Source organism: Gambusia affinis, linkage group LG16, assembly GCF_019740435.1.
Source record: "Gambusia affinis linkage group LG16, SWU_Gaff_1.0, whole genome shotgun sequence".
Taxonomy (NCBI): domain Eukaryota; kingdom Metazoa; phylum Chordata; class Actinopteri; order Cyprinodontiformes; family Poeciliidae; genus Gambusia; species Gambusia affinis.
The window spans coordinates 21,342,718-21,361,105 of record NC_057883.1 but is presented as its reverse complement, the minus strand read 5'-3'; the positions used below and the strand labels follow the sequence as shown (position 1 = coordinate 21,361,105).

At 39.0% G+C, this 18,388-nt stretch overlaps 2 protein-coding genes across 4 annotated transcripts in view; both read left to right on the top strand.

Moving 5' to 3' along the window:
* Positions 1-10,010, top strand: part of eml1 (EMAP like 1) — a 55,299-nt gene extending 45,289 nt beyond the window's left edge. For both annotated transcript variants that reach the window (XM_044143527.1, XM_044143528.1), the window contains 11 exons: positions 243-342; positions 898-1,049; positions 2,623-2,748; positions 2,859-2,990; positions 3,129-3,196; positions 3,620-3,708; positions 3,878-3,975; positions 4,063-4,150; positions 5,337-5,432; positions 6,210-6,340; positions 7,431-10,010. In XM_044143527.1, the coding sequence (XP_043999462.1) occupies positions 243-342; positions 898-1,049; positions 2,623-2,748; positions 2,859-2,990; positions 3,129-3,196; positions 3,620-3,708; positions 3,878-3,975; positions 4,063-4,150; positions 5,337-5,432; positions 6,210-6,340; positions 7,431-7,556 (1,206 nt within the window). In that variant the 3' untranslated portion in view covers positions 7,557-10,010. The remainder of the gene's footprint in view (positions 1-242; positions 343-897; positions 1,050-2,622; positions 2,749-2,858; positions 2,991-3,128; positions 3,197-3,619; positions 3,709-3,877; positions 3,976-4,062; positions 4,151-5,336; positions 5,433-6,209; positions 6,341-7,430) is intronic.
* Positions 10,011-10,962: 952 nt separating this feature from the next.
* evla (Enah/Vasp-like a) overlaps positions 10,963-18,388 on the top strand; it is a 43,663-nt gene continuing 36,237 nt past the window's right edge. Inside the window, exon 1 of one of the 2 annotated variants that reach the window (XM_044143524.1) lies at positions 10,963-11,501. In XM_044143524.1, the coding sequence (XP_043999459.1) occupies positions 11,497-11,501 (5 nt within the window). In that variant the 5' untranslated portion in view covers positions 10,963-11,496. The remainder of the gene's footprint in view (positions 11,502-18,388) is intronic. The other variant, XM_044143520.1, reaches the window with a different exon arrangement.

The window sequence follows — 18,388 nt, the reverse complement described above, 5'->3', positions numbered from 1 at the left end:
AAAAACCTTTTTCAGACTTTCAAAATCTTCAAAATTAGATTATTCCAGTGAGAGTTTATTTGAGCATAAGAGGTCGTAGTAGCTGATAATAATAGGTTCAGTCTAGAATATTTTGGAGAAAGCAAATAAAAATGTGTTGAATTTCAGACCATGTATATTCGATTTAATGAAAGAAAATCTGTATTATTATGCAAATTATTATATAGTGGGAGAAATCAGTGAATTCTTGTGTTGTGCTACAGAAACAGGAGAAGCCCAAGTTCGTTCTGTGTGTGACCTTTGCTGAAAATGGCGACACTATCACAGGAGACTCCAGTGGAAACATCCTGGTGTGGGGAAAAGGTACGAATATTTGCAGGGAATTAAAAAACATGCATGAACACTGCAAAAACACAAAATCTTACCAAGTATCTTTGTCTAGTTTGTAGTGCAAATATCTTCATACATTTAAAATAAGACATAGCTAACTTACAAGCAACTTTTCAGCAAGATATAGGAGCTTGTTTAAAATCAAGAATTCTTTAATATTGCTGAAAAAATAATTGCAAGTCAGTTTTGTCTTATTTCAAGGGTAGTAAAATGTTTGCACTAGAAACTAGACAAAAATACTAAGTGAGATTTTGTGTTTTTGTAGTGAATATAATCAAATGTGTGAGCCGGAGTTGAGAAGGGAATAAAACAATCCAAATGTTTCCAGTCACAAGCTCCAGTGAAGCAGGCAGGAGGTTAAAGTCAGGTCACTTTGAGAATAGATCAAAGCTTGATCTTGTGAGCAGAGATTTAATGGGAAAAGCGATTCACCATCTCCATCTCAGTTTAATCTATTGATCACCGTTCCTGTCTGTCTCCCTGGCCTGAGATCCTGCTCATCTGTCTCTTCCCGTCTCTGTTGTGCAGGCACTAATCGCATCAGCCGCGTCATCCAGGGAGCTCACGAGGGCAGCATCTTCGCAGTGTGCATGCTGAGAAACGGCGCCCTAGTGTCCGGAGGGAAGGACCGCAGGCTTATTTCATGGGACAGCAGCTACCAGCAGATCCAAACAGTGGAGGTAAGAAAGCAAAACCCGACAACCTCTTTGAATAATGCAAATAATTTGTAATTTGAATTATTAGTAATTAGTAATTTAGTTTTTCTTTTAGCATGAGACATGATGGTGGAATTCCATAGCATACCAAGGAAGTGCTGCAAGTGCATAGCAACAATATTTAAGGCTTATCTTGCTTGTTCTTGTACTTCAAATTGGGTTTCCGGTGTTTCTAAAAACAACCAAACTGCTTTAAAATAAACACCCAGACATTTTTTGGTAACTTGTTAATGTTTCTGAGTGGCTGAAAAATTTGCCATTAGGAAAAATCTTCAAAATGTGACGTCACAAATCTACAGGCACTGTCTCTCTCCCAGTAACCCCAGTAGAGTTCCGCCCGTTACCTAGCAACCACAGCGAACCCCAGCCCATTACTTAGCAACCCCAGCAGAGTTCCACCAACTTGTTTACACTCTGATAGGGTCCCGGTGGAGCACTTTACACATACATGTACAATGAGATTAAAATCATCTCCAAACGAGTGCAAATAATGCAAGAAATATATACAGTTATATATTAAATCAGTAAAATTCACATATAGACGCATACCCATACATCCACCATGCATAAAAGCATGTGAGAGTTAAGGGTGTTAATTGGTTTCGGGTAGAAGCTGTTTTGAGTCTGTTTTTGTTTTGATGCACCTGTAGCGCCTCCCAAGAGATAGAAGAGGCGCTATATCAGTGACAGGACTGTAAACTCTGCAGCAATCAAGAACTTTATTGAATATCTTGATTAGCGAGAAGATAAGGAATTATTTTTTTTTTACTTTCTTTCATTTTCCACATTTCTTAGCTTCTTGTTTCAGATCAGAAATGAATTAGTTAAACTCTTTCCACTCTAAAAGGGGATCTATTAGGCAAAATTCACATTTTGCGGATTTTTGTTCTTCCTTTTCGGGCACTACTGCTTGTAAAAACAGGGCAAGCGTTTAAGAAGAACACCCAGCTATTCTTTCACAATACATGAATGTTTTTTGGTGTCTGGAAAATTACCTGTTTCAAAAACTTCCAGATTGTTGAGTTCCGTGTGACAGGCACTACTCTGTTACCTAGCAACCCCAGAAGCTCAGCCCCTTTCCCTGGCAACCCAAGTGGAGCTCTTTTCACTCCTGTATGTGTTGTGCAATGGCTGCTGGAAAAGATGAGTGTTTTGTTAACTGATACAGCTTATATCAGTCCTCCAAATAATATTCACCCCCTTAACAGATTTGAATGCAGAAACAACACACAGTTCTCAAATCATGAAAACCTAACTAACTGTAATTCACCAGATTTTCTTAATTTAAAATTTTATTCAGCCTCATTGTGCTAAAAGATTAACTAGGTCTGGAGAAATTCAAAATCCTTATAAGAAAATTATTGACATGAACTTTTATGTCAGGCTGGATTGTAAAAAAAATCTCCCTCAACCAGCATTTTAAAGCTACTTTTGATATGTATTCAAGGTATCTTGAAAACCTTCATTATGAAGAAAGATTGTTTATTTGGTCAATGTTGGCTTCCCGGTAAACAACGGCTTTATTTTCATTGTGCAGGTTCTTGAGTTTTTCGGTCCAATCAGAACCATAGCAGAGGGCAGAGGGGAAACCGTCCTCATCGGCACCACCAAGAACTTTGTTCTGCAGGGCAGCTTGGATGGAGAATTCATACCCATCACTCAGGTAAATGTGCTCAGATATCCACCCTCCACTGAAGGAGTTACTTTGTTTTTGTTTGGTATCATATTCACTCATTATGACTGGGTGAATAATTAACAAAGTCTCCTCTACAGGGTCACACTGACGAGCTGTGGGGTCTGGCTGTTCATCCCTGGAAGCCCCAGTTCCTGACCTGCGGCTATGACAGGCAGGTCTGTATGTGGGACTCCAGCACTCATCAGCTCATCTGGACCAAAACCTTGGAGGTGAGATTAGTCAACACTGCCCCCTGAGGTCCTTTAGGGGAATTACACAGCATGTGTTACTGTTTTTCATCCTCATCCCATATTACAATTTTAAGTTAGAAGTTAATGAACTGTGTTTGTGCTGTGTTGTTTTCACAGGATACAGCCCAGTCAGCAGGTTTCCACCCATCAGGAGCCGTGGTTGCCGTGGGAACCCAGACTGGCAGGTACAAATGCAAAAAGGTCTCTCAATGAGACAAACTGTACAAATAAAGGTCAAATAACAATCATACAATAACAAATCTCGCTTGACAATGAATTGTTCCAGAAGTTATTGAGATAAACTAAAATATTGTTGTTTAGAGACCATTTCAAGGTTATATAATGTTAACTGCATAATAATACAGGAACACTCAGTTTAATTTCTGTCAAACACTTAACACTAGAAGTGGAAGACATTTTAAATATCCAAATAAATAAACAAAACACCAAATAAAAAGGATTGTGAAGTCTCTGTAAACAAAATTAATCATTCATCCAGTCTCTGGTTGAATGAGCCTGTTTTAATTCATCATAAGATTAATAGTTTTATTACAGAGACAGATTTATGTGACGCTGACAGGAAGCCCAATGTGTCTCTGATCCTGCAGGTGGCTGGTTCTGGACACGGATTCGAAGGATTTAGTTACAGTTCACACAGACGGGAACGAGCAGCTGTCGGTGATGCGCTACGGCCCAGGTGTGCTGGTTTCTCTGTTTTACCTGCAGTAATATGCTTCACTTGCCTCATTTAGACAAGTGAAAAAAAAATACAGTTTTTACGCTGACAGGACTTTAAATGGTCTGGTTTATGTTTATTCCCATAATTTCACATTCTAAACGACGTAACTCTGGTCTGTTTTCTCTAGACGGTAACTTCCTGGCTATCGGTTCCCATGACAACTACATTTACATCTACGCCGTGGCAGAAAATGGCAGGAAGTACAGTCGGGTTGGGAAGTGTTCGGTCAGCTCAGTCTCCTTCACACCTCCTTTCTCACCTTCTCCTCTCTGGGTCGTTTTTCTAGCTTTATTTTCTTTAATCCCTCGCCAGGGTCACTCCAGTTTCATCACCCATTTGGACTGGTCTGTGGACTCCCAGTATCTGGTCTCAAATTCAGGCGACTATGAGATTCTCTACTGTAAGTACGGCCGGTTAAATAAAGCATACTGTAGAGGAACCAGACTCCTCAGCTGTGACCTTTGAGATCATTTTTTAAATAACATCACTGACATTCCAATTGCCAAACGTGTTTCATAATACCAGCATTCCTCAGAGATTTTGGTCCAAACTGTTACAAGGTTCACGTTAAAACAACACAGAATGTTACTGCCGTTATTAAAGGTGACCTATTATTCTTCATTAAGCAGGTTAGGATAAGGGTATGAGTCATAAAAAGCATTTTCATTATATGCTTGGTCTAGTTTGTAGTTTGAATAACTTACACTTAGAAGTAAAAATGGTTGCAAACATATGCACAATTATACAATCATTCATTCAAAAAACTGAACATATTAAGTATTTTTGGTCTAGTTTGTAGTTTGAATAACTTAATAGACTTGGAATGAGACAAAACTATACTACAAATAACGTTTCAGCAAGAAATAGAAACTTGTAAGTTAGTTATGTCTTATTTGAAATGTATTAAGATATTTGCACTACAAATTAGACCAACAATTTTTGGTAAGATTTTCTATACAACCAACAAGAATGAATCAAGTGTTTTGTTGTTGACTTAATCGTAAGTTGACAACAAAACACTTGTCTTTTCCAGTGAACTGAGCAATAAAACCAGCTGACCAAATGGTCTGGGCCTCCTTGGGTTGCTAGGTAACGGGGCTGGGCTTCTGGGGTTGCTAGGTAATGTGACACGGCTTCTGGAGTAGCTAGGTAATGGGCCTGGGCTTCTGGGGTTGCTAGGTAACAGGGCTGGGCTTCTGGGGTTGCTAGGTAACGGTGCAGTGCCTTTGGAATGTGACTCAACAATCTTGAGGTTTTTGAAAGGGCTCATTTCATTTTTTTGCCAAAAAACAGCTGGGTGATTTTTTTTTTTTTAAGAGCTTGGGGTGTTTTTAGAACCAGTTGAGACTCAAATGGAAGGACAAAAACTTACAAAATATGAATTTTGCATAATATGTCCCCTTTAAGAATTGAAAGAAGACGACTTAATTAATTTCCGTTCTGAACCACAAAGATAAAATACGTAAAAAACTAAAGAGTTAAAAACAAATCTCAATTTTTCACAATTCAAACCGTTTAAAAACGTTGCTGATTGCTGCAGAGTTTGCAGCCCTGTTGCTGATGCAGGACGTCTTCTGTCCCCACAGGGATCCCCTCGGTGTGTAAGCAGGTCGTCAGCGTGGAAACCACCAGAGACATCCAGTGGTTCACTCACACCTGCACTCTGGGCTTTCAGGTGTTTGGTAAGACGCTGCCGCCTCCTCCTCTCTCGACCCATGTGCATTCACTGGCCACTTTATTAGGTACACATCCCCAGTAGTGGGTTTGACTCTGTTCTGTTTTCTAAAGCACTTTAATTCTTTATTTTATCAATTCAGCAAAGCGTCTGAAAATTTCTGAGGGATTTTGGTCCATCTTGACACTATTATACCTCCACCACAAGGCTGAATTGTTGATATAAGTCAGGATGGATGACTGCATTTGTCGTTTTTTGTACCATATTCTGACTAAAAGGACCAGACAAGGTTTTTCCATAAATAAATTTTAAGCTCTTTTACTCATTTTGATTCCCACTTTGAACTTCAGCAAGACATCTTTTTCATCTTCATCATCTAGATCTGAGGGTGTCCATGCTCCTTAGTCAAAGTCTTTAATTCATTTATCTAAAATTAAGGCCATAAAATGTCTTAAATTCATTAGAAAAAAACACCAACTTAGCTTTAAATACATTCATTACAGTTCTTAAATTTTGTCATAGCAGGACTGTTTAATCTTCTTTATTATTTTTCTCTGGGACCTTTCTGTTTGAGTCAGACTCAAACATCTTTATTGCATTATGTGAGTCGCAGTGGTTGAGGCTACCGCTAATTAGCTGCTAATATATCCTTTTTTTGTATCTATTATGGGTAAGTGTACATCTAGCCACTGGATTATGTTGGCTTGCTTTTGATTGGCTGATTTAAATAAAGAGCCCAGTGAATGTTTGGTTTAGAATGTTTCTGCTGCTCTTTTCTCCTCAGGGTTGTGGCCCGACGGCTCCGACGGCACCGACATCAACGCAGCGTGTGCGTCCAGCGACAAGAGCCTCCTGGTTACTGGAGATGATTTCGGGAAGGTCCATCTTTTCTCATACCCATGTTCACAGTTCAGGGTATGAAACTACACAGGCTACAAACGGTGGCGGTTCGTGATCTGGCTCTCTGCCAAGGGCAGCATAGCATGAGGGGCAAAATTAGCACTTTTTTATGAGTCAGTTAGAATAACACTGGCTCTGAAGTTGGTCTTTAATATTTATCTTCCAAGTCAGACTGGATTAAATTATTTTTTGAAGAATCTACCCTCATTGGAACATTAAAAAAGCCTAGTATCAAACAAATCAATAGAAATAAGATCAAAGGTTTTTAAAGTGACATATTATACTTCCTTGAACAAGTCCTGATAGGACTGTGGGCGATACAAAACATGTTCATTACATTTTTTTCCACAAAATTATTCTTAAATAAGGAGATTTTAGTCTCATTTGGAGTTCCTTTCAGATTGAGATGTTTTAGAGCGTCCTGTCACTATAAATACAAATAATCTGCTGCTGGCCAAGCCCCCAGCTCAACGTTTCCACTCACACGTGTAAATAGCTGCAAACGGATGAATTACACAAGATAAATATTGTAATTCAGCCGCATCGAGTGGTTCATACAACAATTATACAACCGTACATCTTTGAAAAGCAGAAGTGGCGCCTCCTGCACAACCAACAAGAACGCAGCAAGTGGCTTCTGGATGGTAGCCAGAAGCCACTTGCGCTTACACTTGTCTTTTCCAGCAGCCATTATACAGCGCATACAGCAGTAAAGCCAGCTGACCAAATGTGGTGCAGCTTAACTTGGGTTGCTAGGTAACGGACAGAATTCCACTGGGTTTGCTAGGTAACGGGGCACCGTCCCTTGACTATGACTTAGCGACTCATTTTACCGACACTGACAAACGATAACAGCTGGGTTTTTCCCGTTTGAATGATTGAGCTGATTTTAGAAGCAGTTGAGACCAAAATGGAAGAATAAAAACGTACAAAGTGTGAATTTTACATTTAACAATGGTCGTCATAGATTGGGGTAGAAGCTGTATTTAGTTATTTATGGAGGCAGGAGAGCATTACAGAACCACCACTGGCTACCAATGTGACCATTTCCTTTTGTTTTATTCAGAATTGTATGAAGAAATGTTTGTTTTTTTATCCCTTCCAGGCTCCAAGCCATGTTTACCGGGGCCACAGCAGCCACGTGACAAATGTGAGCTTCCTCCATGACGACAGCTACCTGGTGTCGACCGGCGGGAAGGACATGAGCGTCCTGCAGTGGAGGATAGTCTGAACAGCCGAACAGAACAGAACTGCACTAAAATGAACCAAACTAAAAACAAAAAAGACTCCAAATAAGAAGTGGATGTGAGTGATCGGAAGTGGTTGAAATGCAGAACTTTTCCTTTTTTCAGTTTTTTTTAGTCACACTACATGAACAAAACAAACGGTCCAACAGAACCAAAGGCTCCGACTTTCTGACTGCACTTACTCAGCGTGGATGTCCCGGTTCTGCTCTCAGGAGGTTTGTTCGCTGCCAGACAGAACCGAATGGAGCCGGAGAGCCAAAAAACCCTGAAATGTTGGGATTGTTATTGTTACTCTTTAAACTTTTGTTTTGTATTTAACAACTCAGGAATGCACTAATGAAGCAAGACTCTTCCCCACTTAACATATCAGGAAGAACTTCTGGCAACAGCTTGCAAAGTATTGAATTTTCCACACAAGAACCACAAACTTTGATGTTTTTTACTTAATTTTTATGAAACAGACTAACACAAAGTCATGCATAATTATGAAATCGCTTAAACGTTTAATCATAATAAATAAATTATTTATTAATTATTAATTTAGTACTTTAAGTATTAATTTAATTGCTGTATGCTGAAAAAATTACATATTCAAAGCTGTAATTAAGACAAAAATCCGCAAAAGATACATTTTGCATACAAGATGGAAAAAAAAACCCATATTAGGTTAAAACTTTTTAAGAGCACCTTTTGCCATCTAGTTTTAATTTATATAATCTAAAAATAATCAACAGATTAACTGCACTTCCACAGGTTAGGATTTTATAAAAAAGTTTAGCTACAGATTCATCCTTTGCTACTAATAATCATGTTACTGCATTTTAGCCAATAAAATGTTCATTTTCTTGCTTAAAAAATCAACTTAAATTATTTATGTATTTCTAATATTGCATAAAAAGGCCTACATGTAAAATGTGTAGAATTTCCCAGTGTTTTTATCCAATTAATCAATTCATCTTCAGAATAATTGATAGATTAATTGATACCTAAAATAATCGCCTAATAATATTTACAGAAAGAAAATCTGAAAGTTTTTGCTTTTATTTCAAGATAGCTCAAACTCAGTCACATGAGATGTAAAATAACAAATGTTCAGGTATTCCCACAAACTTTCATTTAGTCTGGACTTTGACTAGGTCATTCTGACACATGAGTGTGATGTAAACGACTGTATTGCCTTTAGCAGGTTTTTTCCCAGTATTGGCCTTTTTTATTTCCATCCAACCTTACATGGCATTATGCTGCCACCGCCGTGTTTTACCACAGGAATATATTAGTTCGTTTCTACATTTAAATTTATTCATGCTAATTGGAAACATTCTATTTAGATTTTTATTTGTAAAAAAAATACCTTTGGCTTTACATTGAGGCACTTTTTGTTGGTCTATCACACAAAATTCCTGAAAAAAACATAAAAGTTTGTTGATGTAAAGTGATCCAATGTCAAAAAGTTTAAGATATATCAGTGACATCATCACAATATAACAAATCAGGTTTCAGCCAATTGAGAACCGAATGAAGGATTTTCTGCATCACAGTCTCAACATATTTGACCAACCCTGCAAAAACACAAAATCTTAAGAAATATTTTTGGTCCAGTTTCTAGTCCAAATATCTGACACATGAAATGAGAAAAAACTAACTATATGTTAGTTAGAGAAAACTAACTAACATATTGTGCTCCAGCTACTTGTAATTTTTTTATTTCAAGTGCGTTAAGATATTTGCACTAGAAATTGAATGGTAAGATTTTGTGTTTTTGCAGTGTTCAAGCTGAAAAGGAAACAATTTTCTTTTTATTTATTGATTTTAATCCAAATCTCCCTCTGCCAGTCGTTTCTCCTTGAGTTTTTCTCCCTTTGTCGTCCTGAGTGGGTGAATCTATACCAAGAGCTATGGCACGGTTCTGTGGAAAACCTGAGTGGAATTTTGAAACAGTTTTAGCTCTTTTTTTTTTTTTTTTTGATGAAATGTGTCTTTTTTTTCCAAACAAAAAAGAGGAGCATTAAAAACAAGCAAATGTTGTTTTTTTGTTGTTGTTTTTTGGCTTCGAAGGTTTGCTCCTGCAGAGGAAGGAAGAGACCGTTGCACTGTAATCGCCTGACGTTTTGCACCGACACTGAACTGAACCCTTTTCCTCTGTGATGCACTTCTTCCGCCTGGCAAACACACTGCAGGTTTCTTACTGCTCACCGTTACATGAAACAATCTCTGCTCCAGTCAGGTTTCTGCTTCAGAGCCAAACTTTATCGGGACGGAGTTGAGTGGATTTTAGTGTGAGTCTCTCTGCTGGTGTGTGTGACTGATGGTTGGAGCTTCATTCTCAGTAAAATCTTTTAACTTCCTCCAGCTGGATGTAACAGAACCTGTTTTACCACATAACACCTGAAGCTGCAGATTTATTCCTATTAAATACCTAACATCTGACTGAAAACAAATGAAACTTGAAAATGTCTTCATGTTGTCTTTTTATTTCCACATGATCAAAAACCAGTATTTATCATAAAAATGGAGAGAAAAATAATTTTGGGTTTCCTCCAATTGGAGGAATGTTTTGTTTTTTTAATCAAACCTTTTATTTGTTTCTTTTTTTTTGTTTTGTTTTGAAATTTTATGGAGTTGTCATATTTTCCCTTTTGTCCAGTTTAGTTGATCTTGAGCCCAGAAACAGAACAAGTTGACATTTCAATAATACACTGCAAAAAAAAGCAATAATTTTTTTTTGGCAAATATCTTAGTACACTTGAAATAAGACACAACTAGCAAATAACTAGAGATTTTTCCCATGTTATAAGTAAAATAATCCGCAAGTGAAACTCGTACTACTTTTTTTTTTTATCAAGATTGAGGAATTATTCAAATCAGTGTTTCCCAACCCTGGTCCTCAAGGCACACTGACCTGCATGTTTTAGGTATTTCCTTGCTTCAGTGCAGCTGATTTCAATTGATGACTGATTAACAGGCGTTTGTTGAACTGCAATCAGTTGAATCAGGCACATTAAAGCAGGGAAACCTCTAAAACATGTAGGACAGTGTGCCTTTAGGACCAGGGTTGGGAAACACTGATTTAAATTATGCTCTCATATCCATCCATCCATCATCTATTCACCCTTTGTCCCTAATGGGGTTGGGAGGGTTGCTGGTGCCTATCCCCAGCTAACGTTCTGGGCGAGAGGCGGGGTCACCCTGGACAGGTCCCCAGTCTGTCGCAGGCTCTCATATCTTAATTGTAATTTAATTTTGTAAGATATTTGCACTAGAATCTAGACCAAAATTACTTCATAAGAGTTTGTGTTTCTACAGTTTGATGATGATTTGTGTTATTTTATTTTATATTTTACAATCATTGTTGCTTTTGAAGACAAAGACCAGACGCCTGTTAATTGGCGACACCCAGTGGAGTCCCGCTCCCACCTTTTGGGAACCACTGGGAGGCGGAGGGGGCTTGGTTCTATTTTCGCCTTGGCCGCTGGGGGGCAGTCTTGAGTCGCTCCTGTTCCTTCTCCTTCTTCGCCCACCGTGTTAGCAATCCACGAAATCTGCTTCCCCAGCGCACCACAACCAGAAACAAAACACTCCGGATGGGGAGGAAATGCTCCACGAAGGAGACCGAGCCGCACCGGCGCTGTTGACCGAGCGTCTGTGAGCCGAACATGGGCCTGAGGAGACTCCAGCGAACCGCCGGAGCTCCGCTGAGACAGCGCAACACAAAGCGCATGGAGGCGCGCGCTCTGGTTTAGCGTCTGCGGGTCATTTCAACGGTTGTTTTTCTTTTTTCTCCTCTCTCTATTACTGACGCTGCTTGGACGCGGGAGGGCTGTTTTTATTTTATTTTTCTTCACACTTATCAAGACGGATCTGACGCTCATCAGTGCACCACCAACGGCTGGATAAAGGAGAAGAAGGAGGAGGAGGAGGAGGAAAATGAGGTAAGCTGCTACCGCTGCTGCGGCTCCATGCGCTCCGTTTGACGCGTCATGACAGATGCTCTGCCCTCTTCCTTCCCTCTCGCATATGTCTGAAAATCACTGCAGCAGCTTTGGCTCATTCAGCAGCTCGGCTCGGCCACCTCCCCCCTCATGTTATCATTTTTATGTTTTTTTTACCCACTTCTCCATTGTCACCTACACTGGACCCACCCTTATAGCTAAAAAGCCGGACTCAGGCCCCGGTTCGTGAATCGTGTTGTCATGGAAACGACAGCATCTGTGTCTCTCCTAATCGGTGATATATGGGGAAAGAAAAGGCCCCGTTTCGGTGTATGTGACCGCCATATGTGAGCCGCTGCAGGGGATAAGTGGGGGTGCTTATGGCAGCAGCAGGAGGAGGAGGGGGGCTGTTTATTCTAGTGGTTTCCAGGCAGGTTAATAGCCCACCCCCACCCACTACACACACACACACACACACACTAATCCAGCATGGATCCAAGCCATATTTGCTCATTTAAAAATATATTCTATATTCGACCTTTATTCAAATTGTCTGATACTGGCTGGCGCTAAAAAAAGAGAGAAAAAAATGGGTTTATATTATAGGCGATGCATAGGGGGCGCCGCAATAGCGGGGGCGCCAAAGACAGTGACGTACAAATTAAATTTTCTCAATTTAATTCTTTATGTTGACTAGAAACAAAACAAAATTAACTTACAAGTAACTTTTCAGACAGGCAGAGCTTATTTTAACTCAATAGGTTTTTAATATTGATATAAAAAAATTGCTAATTCCACTGGTAGATTATTTTACCTATCACATGGGAAAAATGTCTTGTTATAAGTTAAAATTTTGCCAGTTTTTTTAAAATCAATGTTAAGGAATTAAGTACTTAAATTAATATCCTATGTCTTTTGCTGAAAAGTTATTTTACTGTTTCTGATTTTAAATGGTGAAGTACCAGACCTGCCACAATAACAAATTTTGCTGGGCTACAAATCATCCCAGAAATTAGTGTCATGACAAAATTATTGTTGTTTTGAGATTATTTTCAAGTAACATGATGGTAATGATTCTCAGAACATATTCTTTAAGATGAAGATTTAACATGGGAACTGGAAGACATTTTAAATATCCAAAATAAATTAACACAACAAATAAAATGAATTATAAATAAATTTGTCCTTCAAAAAATAGGCTAATTCAGACGAAAGATATTTGTCATCTAATTTTTAGAGCTGCAGTTTCCAAGTTTCCGTATTACAGAGCAGCTCCTTAGCTCCTTCAGACTAGCCAGCAACAATTAGCAAATACCTGGTGGGACTGCGCATCATTGTACAAGCCACTTCTCAGGGCATCGCTGGTAAAAATGTTGTTAAAGGGTTAATAGAGGTGCCATTTTGTAATCACTTCCTGAGAGTGTTTTTTAAAGAGACAGAAGCCCAATTTTAAGCCTTTAAATTACACAGTATCATTTATTTTAAGTAATATTTTATGTATATAGCATTTTTAAACAACTGAAGTTAACATAGTTACTTGATTTTATTATAAAATGGCTGAAAAACACCTAATACTGCCCCTTTAATGGCTGTGACGTACACCTCAGACAGGACAACGCTGCGTCTCGGCCGGTGTTCTGGCGATCTGCTTGCCAGGCAGCTCCAGCTCCATCCCGTTGCTTTGCTGGGTCAGAACCAGCAGCTGAACTGCTTTCCTCTCAGACAGCAAACATGTAGGAATCATGTGGCTCCTTCCAGCTGGAAGAACGCTGGGTTTCCTCCCTTTCTGTGAAGCTCAGCTCCTTGTGTTGTGTGTGTTTATTTTTGCCAGAGGCAGATCTGCTCTTTGACTTAAGCCCAGAAGGGAAGTTTTAAATCTCCACAGAGAAACCACTTGCTTCTTTTGCAGTGTATGGAGGGGATGCAAATTATTGACTAATGAGCTCATCTAAAGTTGATTGACTAGCGATTAATTAATAAGCGGCCATTTTCTTTAAAACCTGAGTTTTCTCTTGTAGCATTCCATCCATCCATTTTCTGTTCACCCTTTGTCCCTAATGGGGTCAGGAGGGTTGCTGGTTCCTCCCCAGCTAACGTTCCGGGCGAGAGGAGGGTTCACCCTGGACAGGTCGCCAGTCTGTCGCAGGGCAACACAGAAAACAGACAGGACACACAACCATTCACACACACACTCACACCTAGGGAGATTTTAGAGAGCCCAATTAACCTGACAGTCATGTTTTGGACTGGGAGAACCCGGAGAGAACCCACCATGCACAGGGAGAACATGCAAACTGACCCCAGGCCGGGAATCGAACCCAGGACCTTCTTGCTGCAAGGCAACAGCTCTACCAACTGCGCCACTGTGCAGGCTCTTGTATCATTCCCCAACATAAATCGGTTGCTTTTCATTTTGAAAGAACGTCAAGACTTCTCTCCATGAAGTGAATTAACTCACTACAGCCCTAAAAATGAACCAGAATTATCAACATTATGTTTTTTTTCCATTATGTTATAATTTTTCTCTGTTATGCCCTTTGCTTTTCTTGCACATTATTCTCATTTTGTAGCAAAACAATAATTTTTGAATGAGAAATTGACCCTTCTCCTGCTATTGAGGTAAAAGTTGACTTAATGAACTTTATATTTAAAAGCAGCATAAAGGGCAGACTCTGGACTCTTGGACAGTTTCTCTTTCCTATTCTCGCCGCCATCTTTGTTTCTGTATCCGCTGCTCCGCTTAAGGATGACCAGCGGCGCCGTCTGCTGGATGGTGGCGAATCTACAACACAGAAAGAAGGTTTACGCCTTAAGCTAGGGTGACCAAACGTCTGTATTTCCCGGGACATGTCCGTATTTCACGTCCTGTCCCGGGCGTCCCGGGTTTTTTTTTTAGAAAGTGAGGAAATGTCCTGTTTTTTAAATTACCTTCATTGGACCATTAAATTTACAGGCACTTGGGCACTGCGCACGGCGCTGCGTGTGACGTAATCCCTGAGCCGCGTCAGTGCGGGCAACCCTGCGTGGCTGTCAGTACGCCAACAACATGCCAAAGCGCAAATGTATGTTTACCGACGTCCTGGTTTTCCCAAATGAAAATATGGTCACCCTACCTTAAGCAGAACTTACGAGTTAATCAGTTGGGACTAATTTTAATCTGATAAATCATTGATCAACAATTAACTGTAAGTTGGATGTTTGCAACACTATGGAGGAAGATTTTTATAAAAATGTAACCTCATTCTGGGCTTTGTTGCATAATGCTGATGTGTTTAAGCGTATACATTTTTAGTCCTTTGGCTGGGCATTGCTTTATGCTGTCAGGTCTGAGGAAGTTCTTGCTGCTGGATGAGGAGGTAGCTTTAAAACAGTTGGGCTTTTGTCCTACACAGTCGTTGCAGGATGATTTCTGAAGCGCTTCTGATGGTGACTCATTGTTGGAGAGGTAAAATGATGGAGGAGACACTGGGAGGTAAAATGCTGAGCTGTACTGCAGGCTGCTGCTGCTGCTGCTGCTAGCGTCCACGTGAGCCAAAGTCAGCCGTCTCCAAGCTTTAAACTGGCAGAGAGAGACTCACAATAAACCCTGGAATGTAGGGGAGAAAATTCAACCTTCAAGGGAAGAAAGCAAAGTGTTTTAACTGTTAATGATTGTGTAGTTTTTATCCGAGGGGTTGGAAGATGTCAGAAAAGCTCTTAAACTTATTTATTTTCACTTTTGGCAAACATGGCTAAACATGTTTACAACTTAGTCAAAGGCCAAAAAAAAAAATCCAAAATCAAGCCTTTAAGTTTTGTAGAGCAAAAACTCGAAAGGGATTTTTACGGCGGTGTATCAGGGCCTTTATTAATAGAGAAAAAGGAGTACATTTCCACCAAAAACTGAGAAATTTAGTGATTAATCTCAAAACTTTTGTAGAAAAAATGCAAAAGAAAATTTTTGTTTTGAAATTGAGAAATTTTCATGTTTATTTTTGGAGAAAGTTTCTAATATAAATCTAAAAAATTATTTTCTAGTGAATTTTTTTTTCTAGAACACTTTTTATTATTATTATTATTATTATTATTATTATTATTATTATGTTTGTTTTTTTTGCAGAAATTTACTACAGCACTTTATTTTTGTTCCACAATGACCCTTGTACAGATTTTGCACGATGGCTGCACATTACCGATCACCGATGATCACTGCTGATCACTTGGTTTGGCTGTTAATTTTTTGTTTTAGGCATAAATGCTGCTGTGTGATTTGGCAAAATGGAAAAATGATCTGGCAATAAATTCACTTTCTTTAGACATAAAATATGCAAAATACTTCCAGGCAAAATGCAGCAGCTAATCAGTTAAAAGGACAACTGAAAAACTTGCTATCAGTAAAATAATATTTAACAGTAAAACTCCCGACAGCCTAAATTATAGAAGAGTCAAATAAATCTGCCTATATCAAATTCTGCAGAACACAGGAGGATGCAGAGGAGATCGATTATTTTTCAGACATTGCCTGTCTTACGTTAGGATGGTAAAAGTTTTGATGCACATCTAAAATCTTCAGTTTTTTAAAGTTACATGCTGCAGCTTCAAGCAGAGGTTCGGTGTGAGAGTTCACTGTCTGGTGGAGGTTGAACGGCTCCGTCTGTGAAATATTACTAGCAGTAGCGCCTAGCAGCGGTCCAACAGCGAGAGCAGAACCAGCGTCTTACACCGCCAGCTCGAAGATTTGAATTATTTTTCGGTTTATTTGTTTAGTTTTCTGACTGTGATGCTAATCCAGGTGAGTGTTGGTAGCTGTGCGCTGCTTTACCTTCTATCTGGCTGCTCCGGTTGTCCTTTTTTTCCTGCATTGAGCCTCAATGTAGCCAAACTTTGTCAAGCGCTTGTTTTTTAAATGCCATATTTGATTTGTTGATGCATTTTGACGTGCTTCACCCCCGAGGTAATTTTCCGCCGCAACAATCAAAGGTCGGCATTCACTCTCAGAGCGTTAAAGTTCCACATAGCTGGATTTGTTGCTGCTCAGAGGAGATGAGCTGCACACGCAGGATGCAAAGTGAGATAAATGTGATCGGTTTAGTGATCGGGAACAAGAGACGAGTGATCTGAAATCACCAATCACAGATTTTTTCATGGAAATCGGGCGATTATGATCGATCGCCATACCTCTAATCTTGACCCTGGTTACAAATTAAAAGTCTGCATCTACGGGCTAAATTTGTATTATTTTTGATTTGCAGTTGGGGGTCGCACAAAAACAGTCCAAGGGCCACAGGTGACCCACGGACCGCACCTTGGACACCCATGCTTTCTGCAATTCATTTTATTTTCCAACCCATTTTGGCTGTGTGTATAGCTCAGATATTTGTTTTAAAATGTTTTTTTTTTTTTTTTTTTTGCTTAAATTAACCCCAAACAACACATTTGTTCATAAAGACAATAAACAACCTATTGGAAACCTGTCATAGTCTTTCAGTGTGTCCTAAAGTAAACTAGAAGGTTTTTATTTGTCCAGCAGATGGCAATACTCTCTCCGTTTAAAACTTGCAGCCAAATTTCACACTTTTTGTGAATTTCTCCAAGAAATAAGTTTTGTACTATTATGCAGCTGTTATTGCTGCATAACTGTCTATCTTTCTCTCTAATGACAATATCAACAATTCATTTCAGTTACGGTATTTATCTTTAAAAAATGGTCCAATGTTAGTATCTTGGCTTTAAAACGGTTATAAAAAACAAAACAATAAAATATAAAAAAATAAGATTTTAGGGAATTAAAATTTGTGTCCCTAGGACTTTGGGTGAGATTTCTTTTTAATCTGACAATATAAAAAACATAACTATAGCCTCAAAATCACTGTTAGAGAGAATAATGGATTTATATCACAGCTTAAAGAGAAATCCTGCAAACAGTAAAATCTGACGGCTCCATTTCTGTGAAGAACAAAGTTGCTCTCAGTGTTTCTTTTAGAGGTTTTTGCAGTTTCCTTCAGTGGTTCTTGGTGTAGCGCCACCACAAGTGAGGAGGGGAACTTTTTTTTCTCGTTTAGTTTGGATCGTTTGACACAATGTAGTGTGAAAGCTGAAAATTCACCAAATATTGCAACTTTGGTCCCCAATCGAACCTTCAGGTGTGAAAACGCCCAAAACATTTAAATCACAAACAAGGAAGTACTTTTTTACATCGTTTCCTAGTAAATATAAACATCTTGATACTGTTGATCAAAAACTTGGGGAACTTTAGTGGTGAAGTAATTGCTTGTGGATTTTTTTTTAAATTCCTGTTGTATTTCTGTGACCTTATCAGCATCAGGCTGCATATTTCCTGCCATTTTAAGGCGCACAAAGCCCTCTAATCTTTAAGATTGCTCTTTGTTTGCTTCCTGCACCTCGGCTTGCCGTAAAGAAGCTTAATGTCTGCGTTGCTTCGGCCAGATGGACCCTGAGTGCAGACAAACTAAACCCACATCTGAGTAACAGAGAATCATATTACACATAATTGCTGCTCAGTTTGTCTGAACTGGAATAATTAAATGGAATAAAGGAAAACAAGTGGAATCCATCGTGTTTCCTACAAGGGTTAAACTGCAAAAACAAAAGTAATTTTGGGGTAGTTTATAGTGCAAATATTTTAGTACACATGAAATAAGACAAAACTAACTTAAAAGTAACTTTTCGGCAAGCTGTAGAGCACGTGTGTCCGAGGTCCAAATCTGTCCCGGCAGAAGATTTTATGTGGCCCTCTGGACTGTAGAAATAGAATCTTAAAATAACAGTTGTGTTTCTTACACATTATTTTATCAATCAGCAGTTTTATTTGTATTGTGCCAAATCAGATAAAGGTGAAAACTTGTTTAATATGATTTGATTTCAAGAAGTTCTCACCATCAGCTGGT